The sequence below is a fragment of the Giraffa tippelskirchi genome, chromosome 5, assembly GCF_054371585.1.
Source record: "Giraffa tippelskirchi isolate mGirTip1 chromosome 5, T2T-mGirTip1v1.2.pri, whole genome shotgun sequence".
Classification (NCBI taxonomy): Eukaryota; Metazoa; Chordata; class Mammalia; order Artiodactyla; family Giraffidae; genus Giraffa; species Giraffa tippelskirchi.
The window spans coordinates 107,697,807-107,712,426 of NC_137279.1; the positions used below are offsets into that span (position 1 = coordinate 107,697,807).

Genomic DNA, 14,620 nt, shown 5'->3' on the forward strand with positions numbered 1-14,620 from the left:
TCTTATAGGGAATCCCCACCTCATGACCTCATCTAACCCTGTCACCTCCCAAAGGCCCCACTTCCAAACACCATCACAGTGAGGGCCAGTTAGGACTTCAATGTATGAATTAGGGGGAGACACAATTCAGTCCACAGCACAGCCTAAATGGCATCTTTGTGAAGAAGGCCCTCCATTCATTCACTCAACAGATGTCTGTTTGGAACTGGCTGTTCAGGGAGGAAGAGGAGTTAGGAGCTTGGAACACAGCAGTGTAGACGCTGTGCTTGCCCTCACACAGCTCAGGCCTTAATTTTCTTTAAGTTACAAAAATATTTAAACAGAAATGGTTATATAAGACATGGAGGAAGCCACATATGTAGGCCAGGGTAAGCTTCCTAGAGGAAGTGATGAAGCTTTCAGAGCTGAAAGCTGTAAGCCAGGTGGAGTGAAGAGGGAGCTTTCTAAGCTATGGAAATAGCAAAAACAGGGTCCCCAGGTGAGAGAAGGAACTGTGTGTGACTAGAGAGAGCATCTGAGGACAGTTTCCTGTGTCACCCATCTAGGGTCTTCCCTGATAGCTCAGCTGGTAAAGAATCTGCCTGCAATGCAGGAGACCCTGGTTCAATTCCTGGGTCAGGAAGATCCCCTGGAGAAGGATAGGATACCCACTCCAGTGTTCTTGGGCTTCCCTGGTGGCTCAGACAGTAAAGAATCCGCCTGCAATGCGGGAGACCTGGGTTCCATCCCTGGTTTGGGAAGATCCCCTGGAGGAGGGCATGGCAACCCACTCCAGTATTCTTGCCTGGAGAATCCCATGGACAGAGGAGCCTGGTGGGCTACAGTCCATGGGGTCGCAAAGAGTTGGACAGGACTGAACGACTAAGCACATGCACCCATGTAGGGAAAAGCACATGAACTGTCTGAGAACACCACTAAGTGATGCTTTTTTTCTGGAGGGTTTAGTCATCAGATAACAGAGTAGCATGTATTGGCTCTTTGTGGTCAGCATGGCTGCCTTCTGCTGGAGGTGAGGGGTGGGGGTCGGGGGGAGCTGAGCAGAATGGAAGACCCAGCCTGGGGAGTAATATTTGCATTTTTCTGTCTCAGCACTGCCTTTCCCTTCAATTAGTGCCTTCCTAGGAACCATGTTTCTGATTCAGGAAAAAATAATTTCTGAAGTAAAAATACATATCCTCAAGATAGAACCTTTCATCAGCAATCACAGGAAAGTGGAAATAAATACAGTACAATACAGTTGACATCCACTAACAAGCTTTGCTTCGTGTCAAATGACTTGTTTCTGGCAGATGGGCATTACTTAAAGGAAACTTTTTGTCCACCCACTTTGCATTAAAAGTTTTCTAATCAAATCTGTAGTCCTATCCTCTGCTACTTTAGTTTTAAAACATGCACTTTCTCCACAGACATATGCTTACAGTTTGCAACTTTGTCCTGCAGACTCTACAGAATATAGTTAGCTACTGAAATAACTTGTCCGTGAAAATGCACAATGTAATTGTACTGGGTGATCCTCGATCTAATGGCGAGGATTTATATGTCATTGTCTGTTTCTTTCACTTCTATCTTCTCTCTCTATTTTACTTCTGTCCTCTTTTTAAATAGTGCACACACTTTTGCCCTCAAAATCCTGTTGCATAACATTCTCTGAGTGCTTAATGTGCAACTGGTACTCAGAAAAGAAATGGTGACACAAAGAACAATGACATCCGTTGTCTTCTCAGGGGCTGGTTCTCTGATGGAATTGTTACCCACAGCATTAAGAGTCTCTCTCTTGGGCCACAGAGGCAGGATCAGCTTCTCACAAGCCCCTGAGATCCTCTGGAGAAGGAACTAGATCTTCCTTATCTGTGAATCTTTGCCTCCTGGCTCATGATAGATGTTCAATAAATACTTATTAAATGATTAACATCAAAGCCCTACTCATGCTGTTGTATGAAAAAGTCCATTCCTGGAAAAACAATATTCCTAATGGCAATTGTTCCAAAGGCACGGGGAGTGATACTGGTCCTGGATGCAGAGCAGCCCTCAGCAAAGTTCTCTGGTTGATAGAGTGGATCCTTCATGGTCCTTGCCCATCACCACATCCATCCCATAGCAACCGCAATCTGGTCTTCAGCCACTCAGGTCGTTACCTGTGGCTGCTCACTGTGTCTGACATCACACAGCACTCGTCCCCATCAAAGTGAAGGTTTCCACCTCCTCCTGCCCTCAAGACCCTGCCGTGGGCTTTCCACAATGGTAGCAAGCTTAGTAGAAGCCATGAGCCACGTCTGTAAATCCCGTTTCAAGCCCCAGACTCTGACTTCCCCTAGATGCTTCTCTCTCGCCAGCACAGGGTTCCATATAAGGAAGCACAGCGCTTACCCATGCTGTTCCTTCTGCCTGCAGTCCCTCCCTGCTCCTCTAACTCATTCTTCAAGATGTAAGTCAAAATGGAATGTCTTCTGCTGACAGCCGGTCATCATAGTTTGGTCTAATCCCTGGGTGGTGATGCAGTCCCATGGAGCACACTTCCTGCGTCCTGTGACGTTTATTAGTTCATGGGATTATCTTCTATGTCAGACTGTGCATGTGTGTTAAGTCACTTCAGTCACGTCTGACTCTTTGCGACCCCATGGCCTGCCAGGCTCCTCTGTCCATGGGATTCTTCAGGCAAGAATACTGGATTGGGTTGCCCTCCTCCAAAGGGATCTTCTTCCTGATCCAGGGATCGAACCCACATCTCCTGCACTGGCAGGTGGATTCTTTACCACCAGCACCCCCTGAAAACCAGACTGTCTTCTTCCTTGTTGCTTCTTTGATGCTTAGCATGGTACCCAGTCAGGACCATAGTTACCTTTGACAGATATGGAGAAAGGAAAGGAGATGAGGGCAGCGGGGGCATGAGAAGGAAAGCAACATGGTCGGGCAGCCTTTGTTCCCACGTTGGCTGAGGTGCAGTGTGGTGACTGAATGCAAAGGACGGACTGAGAATGGGGGCATTGTGTGAGGGGTGGTGGGTTGGTCTAGGAGGGTTAAAATATAGGCCTAGAGGCTCACTCAGTGAGATGTCTCTTCCTAGGTTTGGGAGGCACAGAGCGATGGGTCTTACTGACACTAGACTTGCTCACTTTGTCCCTGACTGCACTGGACTTGATGCGAATTATTTTCACGCAATTTCAGGTGTGTGGTAGAGCAACCAAAGCCCAGTGAACACAGAGTATTTTAAGAGTCTTGCAAGAATGGTGAGTTATAAAGGACCAAAGGACTATGTCATCTCAGCTGATACCACTTTCCAAAGCAGGCATGGCTGTCATCTGGGGCAGCCTCCAGCTTGACCTGGTCCACACCCACAGTGTTCCCAACCTGGCGGCATGTTGGGAGGATTCCCTCCGCAGTGATGACACCCAGCTCCCCCACAGTTTCCTGGACCCAGGAGGAAACCCTAGGTTTGGGGTTGGGGGTAGGGCGACGTGGATGAGCACGCTCAGATTTTTTTCCTCATTGGCCCTGGGGCTTTAAATTGCAACCTCTCTTTTAATTTTCCATTATGCATCAGACACATCTGTGCCAGAAGTGGACAAATGTATTCCGTCTGGGAGGATGATCCCAGACGGCTATAAATTAGAGCCTGTGTACAGAGATGCCAAAAATGTGGCCTCGTGGTAGGGTGTCCCTGGGACCAGTCACCTCCTCCACCGTCTGCTCGGTGGCTGCAAGCCTTGGCCTGACGCCTCTGTCAATAGATTTTCGCTTTGTGTTTGGAAACTCTTTCCACTGAGTGGCTGCAGAGGCGGGGTGGGCAGGGCTGCCTGTGAGGTTCTGCTGGACACAGCCCCCCGGGCAGCACCCCGAGGACAGGGCTATCCCAAAGGGCTTCGCTCTCTTCCTTGTACACGAAACAGTAATGACCTTCAAAACCAGGTCCTCCCAAACTAAAGCCCAGCCCAAGAAAACTCACCCCACTTTTTTTGGATTGATGAGATAAACTACCATATCAGGCTTTTAAGCTTATAATATACCTGCTTCACCCACAAAACTTCGAGAGTATCATGCAAGGAGAAAAGTCACCTGTAATTTTACCTTTCAAAGAAAAATATTCTTAATGTTTTAACAGTACTTTTTAAAATATTTTTCCATGTCTTGCTAATGTTTTTTAAACTGCAAAAATCTTTTAAAGCTGGTCAAGCAGCCCAGTTCCTTTAGCTGTCCCTCACATTATCCAATTAGTGCTTTCCTCTAAGTACTGGAAACTTTTAGTTGTTCCACCTCAGAGAGTCCAGCTGGTAGAACTCTGCGCCTCCAGTTCCTCCTGCAGACATCATGCTGCTCTACTGAAGAAGCTGGCCACCAAAAGAATGGGCCTTGGGGGGATAGAGGGTGAAAAGAGATAAAGTCTTCATATAAATCCAGTCAGAGAGCCCCAGCCCTTCACAGATAGCACACAGAAGGATCCTGTATAAACAAGGCTCCGACCCCGACTTTGACATCATTTTCCTTATTAAACGTCTGTGTGACTTTCATGCTTCTGTCTCCTTGTCACCAGCCTCCGTGTCTGCTCTTCCGTACTGGGGCCGGGGTAGCCTCTGAACTAATGGTTCGGGCATGGCTTAGGCAGCCCAGCTCTGACTGAATGGGTTGGCTGAACCAGGAGGCTCTTTTTACATCTCTGCTCACTTTCCTGTGGTGCTTTGAGTCCAGAAGGTGCCAGTGAGTATCTGTTGAACTGATATAATGAAATTCGAGATGGTTGTTTGTGGAGAGAGAGGATGGCATGGCGGGAGCCTGCTGGGACAGTCCTGCATGGGTAGGGAAGGCGTCCAGAGCCAGTGCGGAGCCTCACAGAAGCCCTCATAGCAGCAGAGAAGCAGGCAATGAGTCTAGCAGCCGCCAGCCTGCCCAGCCACTGCCTGTGCCAGCCACTCAGCCTCTCCATGAGCCACACAGCACACAGACCAGGCTTTTTCAGAAAATTATTTTTTCCTTTCTTGCTTTCCATGGAAACCCAAAATAGCAACCAAAAAAAGAAAGAAAGAAACAAAAAAACCCCGGCCAGTTTCCCTCCTGCAAAACCATCCTCAGGCAGGGCAGTACAGTGACCATGGTGGCCTGGGGGGCAGGACAGGTTCTAGACACTTCTAAAGTGGCTTTCCAACTGGGCACTGCTCACTCAGGAGGTGTGGGTGGGTTCTGAGGTTGGCGTGTTTTCTTCCTATTTAGAAAAGTGGGTTTCCCCCAGGTCTGGGAGTTCATCTTGCTCTTGGTGACCTCTCTCTGTGGTGCTGGTGAGGAAGTCCACAGTACCCAGCAAGGAACAATAGGACAAGGAGCAGATAGCTTCCAGGGGGACTATTGTGGGAACTCCTTTTGAGAGGCGTCCTGGGCTAGACTGTGCCTGCCCCATAATCACAGGGCAGCCTGACAGAATGGGAGAAACTCTGAGCTTGGAATCAGGAGAGCCCAGCTTTAATATCCCATCAGGGACCTGGGGTGGGGATGGGGACTCTGAGCACATCATTCCAGCCCCACGGTATGAAACATGAAGAGGGGTCCAGCTGGTTTTTCAGAGGCCACTCTGCCAGCCCCCCAGTCTCCCAGCTCATACTTATATGCTCCCTTCCATTGTAAACACAGGCTGTTTACTTTTCAGCTGGCAGGGTCGGCTGTCATTGCTTTTGGACTATGGTTTCGGTTTGGAGGCTCCATGAAGGATTTCTCCTCAGAGGACAAGTCCCCAGAGTACTTCTACATGGGTGAGTGACTGCAGCCTCCCCTTCTTTAGATGGGGTTGCCTGGGCTTAGAGGGGAGCCTGCAGCTAGACTTCCATGGGAGGGGAACGGAGGGAGAGAAAGGAGGCAAATCAGAGCCCCAGATGCCCACCCAGTCCAGGCAGAGGGGAGAAGGCCCTGCTACCCCACACCTGGTTTATCCCTCTGCTTCCAAAACCAAGGACGACCAGGTGGGACTGAACAGTTGTACTTCTTTCACCCATTTCAAGAAAGAAGCCCAGCACGTAACCACAATTCATGTTCAAAGAATTGGAAAACCCCCCTGCACCCCCTGAGTGAAGTGGGTACACAGCAAAGACAGTCGTCTGCTCATCCATGGGGTGACAGAGCCCTGCCCAGTCAAGCTTTGGTTTTGTGTATTTGTGATCTTGTGTATTTTAAATTGTCTAGGAGAGACACCTAATTCAAAATAAAGAGAGACAGCTCAAGATGTGGAGGGGCTAATCTGAGTCCCTCCATGACTAGGGACTGCAGAGGGGAGGGGAAGTGGAGCAGAGTGGGGTGGGGAGGGCAGGGAAGGGAGTCGGGGCGGGAGAGCTTCCCTGGGCAGAGACCTCAGTGTGGAAGGGGTAGTGCAGCCTTCTTCCAGCAGTGGGAAAGGGGTGAGGAGTGGGAAGCTGGTGTAGACCATGTGATAAGTTGAGGCTGAGAAACTAGTGTATAACTAAGTGCCAACTTAGTGGTGTTTGCAGTCGGTGCATCAGGGGTCATTCTAAACTGGTGACCAAAGTGGCAAGAAGGATTTGAGTTAGGTATGAAAGACCAACCTTAATCAATAGAGAAGAGGACGACTAGGGACCGAAGAGGTTTGGGACACAAGGCATGCCTATGGGACAGTGATTAGCAAGCCTAGGCTGGGCAGATAACTCTTACCAGAATATAAAGCATATGGACATGGAAGGAATTACGATTAGAAAAGTTGAGAAGGGAGTGAGGACAGATACAGAGGGCCTTGAATGTCAGCGCTAGTTAATTTAATAGACAATAGAAGGGGGGCTCCTCTCATGGCTCAGTGGTAAAGAATCTACCTGCCAATAGAAGCATGGGTTCCATCCCTGATCCAGGAAGATAGCACATGCCTCTGAGCAACTAAGCCCATGCACCACAACTGCTAAGCCTGTGCTCTAGAGCCTGTGGCCCACAACAAGAGAAGCCTGTGCATGGCAGCTAGAGAGTAGCCCTCCTTCTCCACAACTGGAGAAAAGCCCCACACAGCAACGAAGACACAGCGCAGCCAAAAGTAAATAAATAATATAATTTTAAAAAACAAAGTAAACAATAGAAGGATAGTTTAGAGTTTGGGGGAGGGTACAATCAATCTACAGGGCTTCCCTGATAGCTCAGTTGGTAAAGGATCCGCCTGCAATGCAGAAGACCCGGTTCAATTCCTGGGTAGGGGAGATCCGCTGAAGAATGGATAGGCTACCCACTCCAGTATTCTGGCCTAGAGAATTCCATGGACTATATAGTCCATGGGCTCACAAAGAGTCGGACACGACTGAGCGACTTTCACTTTCACAATCAATCTACACTGCATTTGAAAGAGATTATTCTGGAATGAGAGGGGAGGACAAAAAAGACCATGCTAGATTATTGATACAGTCAGACCTGAAGAAATAAGGGCATAACCCATGGTGGTAGCAGTAGGAACTGTAAAAAAAAAGGACAGAAAGACAAGAAACTTTATTAAGCATTATTAAATGTTATTATTAAACATTGTTAAACTCAGGGACAGAAGGAATCAAAACAAAAAAAGGCATCAGTGATAGAGTCAAGCATAGAAATCACAACTCATGATTTTCAGATGGAAATCTGAGATACAGAAGTCAGGGACCCTGCTGGGTTGAGAAGGGGTGGGAGTGTGGAAGGAAGGATGGAGGCAAGTCTGGGTTCCTCCAGAAACAAAGCACTGATAGCAGTCTCACAGGGGTAGATTTGGGTCCAACAAAAGAAAAACTTTTCAATGGTTTGATAAATCAAAGGCGCTGAGCAGACTTCTATAGAAAGTGACCCCTCTGATACATTGGTATTTAGCCAAAAATCCAAATGGATCTTCTATCCATACAGGAGATCCCTGCACTGAGTAGGAGGGTGAACTAGCTCCAAACAAACATTCCTGATCCTATTTCCAAATCTAAACTAAAGCAATATGAACTGCCCAAGATGCAAGAAATGTCACATGTTTGTGGACGTATTTGTCAGGACTCTTTCAATTGCAAATCACAGAAACTTGATTCAAACTGTTTTGAGCAAAACAGAAATTTCTTGACTCATAATGGAAAAATCAGTATTAATACTCATCTTAGGGACACAAGTGATGTGATCAGAATCCCGTCTGTAGCCATCTCTTAGCTCTGTTTTCCTGTGGCTCCAGACTGGGGCAGATTCCCCTTAGATCTGATAAATCAGCCACCCACAGCTCCAGGTACCATCTCCCAAGTAACCCTGGCAAAAGTGTGCTCTTCTTCCAACTGATTCAACCAAAGTCCTGGGTCTCACTGTCATTGGCGGTCTTGGGTCCAGTGCCCATTCCCACACCAGTCATTGTGGCCAGCTGCTTGCGACGGGCTTGTTAGCTGAAGCCTGGGCCTCACACCTGCCATGGAGCTGAAGCAAGTCAGCCCTCTCAGACCACATGGACTGAGAGTGAAGGAGGTTCTTTGTCTAACAGAGAAGAAGAGGAAGTGAACTCAGGGTGGGAAAAACAACAGCCCCCACAACAGGGCCTGAATCCTTCCTGCTTCTTCCTGGTGGCCTGCGATGTGGGCATGGGTCTGCGACCCTTGGTTCCTCCTCAGCCACACCTCCCCTCTCTAAGTCACCCATGAAGGGCTGGTGGTGAGAATGCTTATGGTCAGTGCTCAAAGTTCAGAGAAGAGAGTTCTCACAGAGTCTTAGCATTGAACAGAATAAGGAGACTAAGGACCAGGGGGTGAAACAGACAGGGAAGGGGGGCTGGCAGTCAGCTGTGGTTTTCCAACTTTTCACAGTGGGCCTCAGCCCTCAGTCCAGTTTTGCCAATACCCAGGCCTGTGCTTGTTCTGTTTCCTGTGTTGTCTCTCTGGTGAGTGCCAACAAGAAAAAGTCCTTGTGAAGTCAGGAACCTTCTCTCCACTTCAAATATGTCTTATAAATAGAAAGAGCAATATACGTGTTTACAGAAGTTGATATTTCTTTCCTCAATAAATAATTTTCCAAATAGGAAAGATACCAGATCTCTAGTAATAAAATGAGAAGAAAAAATGTACCAGGATACCATTTTATGGACTTGCATAGCAAACAGTATGAAGTAATAGGACTTTAAAGAAGAAGCAGGCCCAGTTTTTGGAAAATCTCACTTCATGTCGCTAGGTACTGTGCACTGAACTGTGTATTTTATTTTCAGAATAGGTTCCAGAGCAATCAGCACATTAAACTCTTATCATCACTTTGTTTAAGAGCCCTGGAGAACAAGCTTGGCCCATTAAAGTGCTCTTAAAGAAACACAACCTTCCCCTGAGAGGGACCTCAGGAAGGCACGTGGTGTAACTCCCTGCTTCTGGGCAGATGACTGACACCCTTGGTAGGAAATCCTTCTTCCTCTGGGGTTTCCCAAGTTGCTGTTCAGTCTCTCAGTTGTGTCCGACTCTTTGAGACTCCATGGACTACAGCATGCCAGGCTTCCCTGTCCTTCACCATCTCCTGGAGTTTGCTCTAATGCATGTCCATTGAGTCGATGATACTGTCCAACCATCTCGTCCTGTCACCCCCTTCTCCCACCTTCAATCTTTCCCAGCATCAAGGTCTTTTCTAATGAGTCGGCTCTTCACATCAGGCGGCCAAAGTATTGGAGCTTTAGCTTCAGCATCAGTCTTTCCAGTGAATATTCAGGGTTGATTTCCTTTAGGATGGACTGGTTTGATCTCCTTTCAGCCCAAGGGACTCTCAAGAGTCTTCTCCAACACCACAGTTCAAAAGGTGCTAGTGGTAAAGAACCCAACTGCCAATGCAGGAGACGCAAGTTCCATCCCTGGGTCAGGAAGATCCCCTGGAGAAGGGAATGGCAACCCACTCCAGTATTCTTGGCTGGAGAATCCCCAAGGACAGAGGAGCCCGAAGGGCTACAGTCCATGGGGCCGCAAAGAGTCAGACACTTCTTAGCACAACACACATGCACTTCCTCCTCTAGGGGGATGCTTTCCTTTCTGGGACCCTTGTGTCTTCCTCCTTGGTGATGGAGAGAATGTCCCTTCATATAATAAAGATCTGGAATTGAATTCATAGTAAGGGACCAGTGTGGAGAGGATCCAGCTATGAGGGGAGTTAGAAAAGAGGCCAGGGAGCCAGGGCAGTCAGACAGACTGTACCTACCACCTCTTCTCAAGGACTTCCGAGTTCAGGTCAACTGACCCAGGGTATCATGTCCACTGGTTGCTAGGGTGGAGAAGGGAGAGCCTGGTAAGAGTGGAACTGGCAACAAGAAAGGCTAGATGACTTGGTGTTTCCCAGACCCTCTGCATGTTGGTCTCCTTCACTCTTGGGAGAAACCCTCAATGTCTTCCAGGTTCCACTAACATGCCACTCTGCTCTCCAGTTACAATTTTTCTCTGGGGCTGCCCCTTAGGGGTACAGACAACACAGGGGTCTTCCTTCCAGAGGCACAGGGTGGGGAGAGATTCCCTGGGCCCTCAGAAGGCTGGAACACATGAAGTCATGTCTGTGAGCAAACGATGGAGGGCATCAGCAGGTTCCTCCCCAAGGGGAAGGAGCTGCCTGCTCAGACTCAGCCACTCACTCTCTGGAATCCCAGGTTGTCTGTGGCTGTCTCTCTGTGAATACAGAGCTGCAGAGCCCGGCTTTGATTGTGGCTAAATGTCATGTGTAAAATGAGCATTCCAGTGCTGAGTATTCTGGGGCTTTTTAAAGACTCTGACTCACTCTGGTAATATTTTTTACTTCTCGATTTTTAGTTGTACCTGAGATTCATAGTAGTTGCAAAACAGACATGTGATATAGCTTACACTGTTGACACAATTTCTCCAAAGCATTTTTACAAGAACTTAAGTATAGATAATTATTGCCATGTTGCAAATAACAAAACTGAGAAATAAGAGGACTTACCTAAAGACACAGTTGGCAGGCCCAGATTTCTGGCTCCCACCCCAGAAAATGCTTTGAGGGGAAAACCCAGAAATCATCAGTGTTAGATTCCTTGACCACTTTTCTCAAGGAAGGAGAAAAAGAACCCTCCTGCCACTTATTATTGTTGTTTTGTCATAGACTGCAACCCCATGCGCTGCAGCACGCCTGACTTCCCTTTCCTTCATGATCTCCCAGAGTCTGCTCAAACTCATGCCCATTGAGTCGGTGATGCCATCCAACCATCTCAACTTCTGTCCTCCCCTTCTCCTCCTGCCTTAAATCTTTCCCAGCATCAGGGTCTTTTCCAATGAGTTGGCTCTTTGCATCAGGTGGCCAAAGTATTGGAGTTTCAGCTTCAGCATCAGTCCTTCCAATGAAAAGTTACAGATTTCTAGTTAAGAAAATCACCTTTCTTCTGGTTCCTACTGAAAGTGCAGCATAGGAGTTAGGGTGCGCCCTTTGGAGTAGAGCCCCGGGTTTGGTTCCAGTTTCGAGCCTTACTAGCTGTGCAGTCTTCGGTAAGTTACCTCTCTGTGTCTCAGATTCCTCCCCTCTGAAATATGAATACCACTTCTACATACCTCACAGGGTTGATGTGCGTATGAGATGATTTAACCTATGAATGTGCTTGAGTACAGTGAGCCCTCAATAAATATCAGTGGCTGTTCTTACCGCAGGGCAGGCCAAGGGAGGAGTCAGCTTGCGGGTAGCACGACTACATGGGAGAGTAGGAGAAGGGGAGATACTGGAGTGGTTTAGATGCCAGGTAGTCAGGGTGAGAGACTAGCTGATAGCACTGAGGCTTCTCAGGTGCCAGATTCGTGAGATAATGCCCGTCAAGGGCACAGTACAGACTCAGAGCCCCTGAGGCCCTGGAGTGGTGGTGGTCACTCTTAGCGTTGAATGACTCCATGACTCATGCATGTTAAACTCCTACAACAGCACTCAATAACTAACAGCTGCTATTGTTATTTAGCGAGGACCCAAGTCCTTACCCGGCTTTTCAAGTGTCTCAGTGATAAAGAATCTGCCTGCCAATTCAGGAGACAAGTTCCATCCCTGGGTCGGGAAGATCCCCTGGAGAAGGCAATGGCAACCCACTCCAGTATTCTTGCCTGGAGAATCCCATGGACAGAGGAGCCTGGTGGGCTACAGTCCATGGGGTCATAAAGAGTCAGACACAATTGAGCAACTGAGCACACAAGTCCTTTCTCCATAAATTAAGTCCCATCCAGTATTCTAAATTCATATATAATTATGTGTGTCCACAACAAGCTAGGAGGGAAGGAAAGTTGCATAGAAGCAGAGAAAAATGTTTTTAGATGAAAAACAGTCATTAGATGGATATGTAAAGTCACCTGCTGCCAAAAAGCCACTGAAATTGATGACCATGCCACTATTCAGTCCCTAAAAGGTGAGCCATTTAAAAATGAGTTGACTCAGACAAGGCTTTTAGGAGGTCACTGTCTCCTTTCTGTGTTACTTGGAATGATGCTTCTAGCTTAGAAAGAAGGATCTGAAACCAGAGACAAATGATGGAATTGTCAGGAAATTGGTGGTAGCATGTCACCTGGAGATCACTGGCATGGCAAGGCCCAGCTGTTAATGCCAAAAATGCAATATCAGAATGTTTTCTTTTTCTCAAACTAAAGGAAACAGGACTCAGGAAGCATAGGAGATTGGGTCACAAAGCTGCTGTGGGAGCAAAAGGGCTCCACAGAAAGTGAGTGAAAGTCGCTCAGTCATGTTCGACTCTTTGCAAACCCATGGACTATATAGTCCATGAAATTCTCCAGGCCAGAATACTGAAGTGAGTAGCCTTTCCCTTTTCCAGGGCATCTTCCCAACCCAGAGACTGAATGCAGGTCTCCTGCATTGCAGGCAGATTCTTTACCAGCTGAGCCACAAGGGAAGCCCAAGAATACTGGAGTGGGTAGCCTACCCCTTCGCCAGCAGATCTTCCCGACCTACAGAAAGCATCTTGGAATTAAAGTGTGGCTGCTGATCAATCTATCCATTCAATAGCTGTGTTTTGAGGGCCAGATCAGAAAAAGGATAAGGTATCCTTGGAAGCTACATGTGGCCCCATGGTGTGCAAAGTATTACAGCCAGATTTGAGACTGGATTCAGCTGACCCAAGACCTTTGCCACAAGTAGAATTTCTTCTGATTTTCACATTAACTCCAACCAGCAGTGCTTGTTTGGCATGGGGCTGAGTCATGTGGCCACACATGCACGGAGGTGTGCTGGGGAGAGGTTTGCCAGGGAGAGGCCTTGGGAACTGGAGCTGCTGTGTTAGTTTCAGGGTGTTTGCTCTGAGCTCTGTGATTCTGATAGCCTAAGAATGGAGTATGTGTATGTGCTCAGTCATGTCTGACTCTTTGAGACCCCATGGACTGTAGCCCACCAGATTCCTCTGTCAATGGGAGTCTCCAGGCAAGAATACTAGAGTGGGTTGCCATTTCCTACTCCAGGGGAACCTTCCTGACCTAGGGCTCGAACCCACATCTCCCGCATCTCCTGCATCGGCAGGCAGATTCTTTACCACTGGAAGGATGGGATATTGTACAAATAAGCACACTTTCTAAAGGAGCTCTTATTTCAGAAGGGCAGGGGCTGAGTAAGCTTGTTCACAGTGGGGAGCGGCTCTGTCCTCCTCAGACTCAGGTGCCTCTGTCCACTGTACCCGAGCCTCCTCAAGAGCACCCCTCCTTCCTAGGCTGCACACTCTCAGGAGCCTTTCTGCAGGGTGTGCAGCCAGTCCTCATCTGCCTGACTCGGGAGAGCCCAGCCATGTGGTGGCTTCTCGGATGCTTGTTGGAATATAGCCCCAGCATGTATCTCCAAGCAAAGACGGGTGATGGTAGACAGTCCATCCAAAACGTCCAATCTGATTTACTCTCTCTTTATCCTCGTATCCAACAAACACAGACTGGGAATTCTATCTTGTTCCTGGGGTAGGGTTAATAATGTTTGTTCGAGGATTTAACATCTATAGATGAGAAAGACATATATGGGAACCCACAGGCTGAGTTTCATCATGATGAATTCCTATGTGACTGGAGTGTAGGATGGATAAGGATCCCAGGGGGTCCAGTCTCTAGGCTGTGACTCCAAGCAGGATCTGTAGACAGTATCATATAGCAGTGAAGAGGCAACGGACATTGTAAGCAGGAAATCCATCCAGTAAGGTGGCCCAACCAGGAGATGTTCTGTGAGGGAACTGTTTCAATGGGGTGGAATCAGGGCTCCGGGCCTGTGTGTCCTGCCTGGAGCCCTCTTGCTGCCTTGACCCCTATTATAGAAATAGAAATATGTAAAATACTTGCCTTACTTACTTACTGCTTTGAGGAGATGGAAATAAAAGAGCTTTGAAAAGTGAATAAATTCTTTAGAACAATAAGGTATTTAGGCAGTGGGGCCATCAGTAGCATTATTTTTAATATGTTTTCATTTCTCTCATTACCACATCCATTCTCCATGAAATTATTTTTTTTGGGAAAAGGAAAAGGGAGGAAGTGGCCGAGCCTGCCTACCAGGAAATACATAAATACCTGTCTCGGGACCTTGGAAGAACAGGGCTTCCCAGACTCTGAAAAGGGACCTGAGAACAGCCTGGGTGGTGCAGGAAACGGCAGGCCTGCCGCTCAGTCTGTCAGGGAATAGCAAGGTCTGCCCACAAACCACCATCAGCACCCAGAGGGGGGCCCCCCCAAGAGGCACCCTG

The 14,620-nt window shown here is 47.9% G+C and overlaps 1 protein-coding gene across 3 annotated transcripts in view; it reads left to right on the forward strand.

The window, feature by feature from the left end:
* Nucleotides 1–14,620, forward strand: part of TSPAN2 (tetraspanin 2) — a 40,010-nt gene that overhangs the window by 11,987 nt on the left and 13,403 nt on the right. For all 3 annotated transcript variants that reach the window (XM_081493325.1, XM_081493326.1, XM_081493327.1), the window contains exon 2: nt 5,633–5,735. In XM_081493325.1, the coding sequence (XP_081349451.1) occupies nt 5,633–5,735 (103 nt within the window). The remainder of the gene's footprint in view (nt 1–5,632; nt 5,736–14,620) is intronic.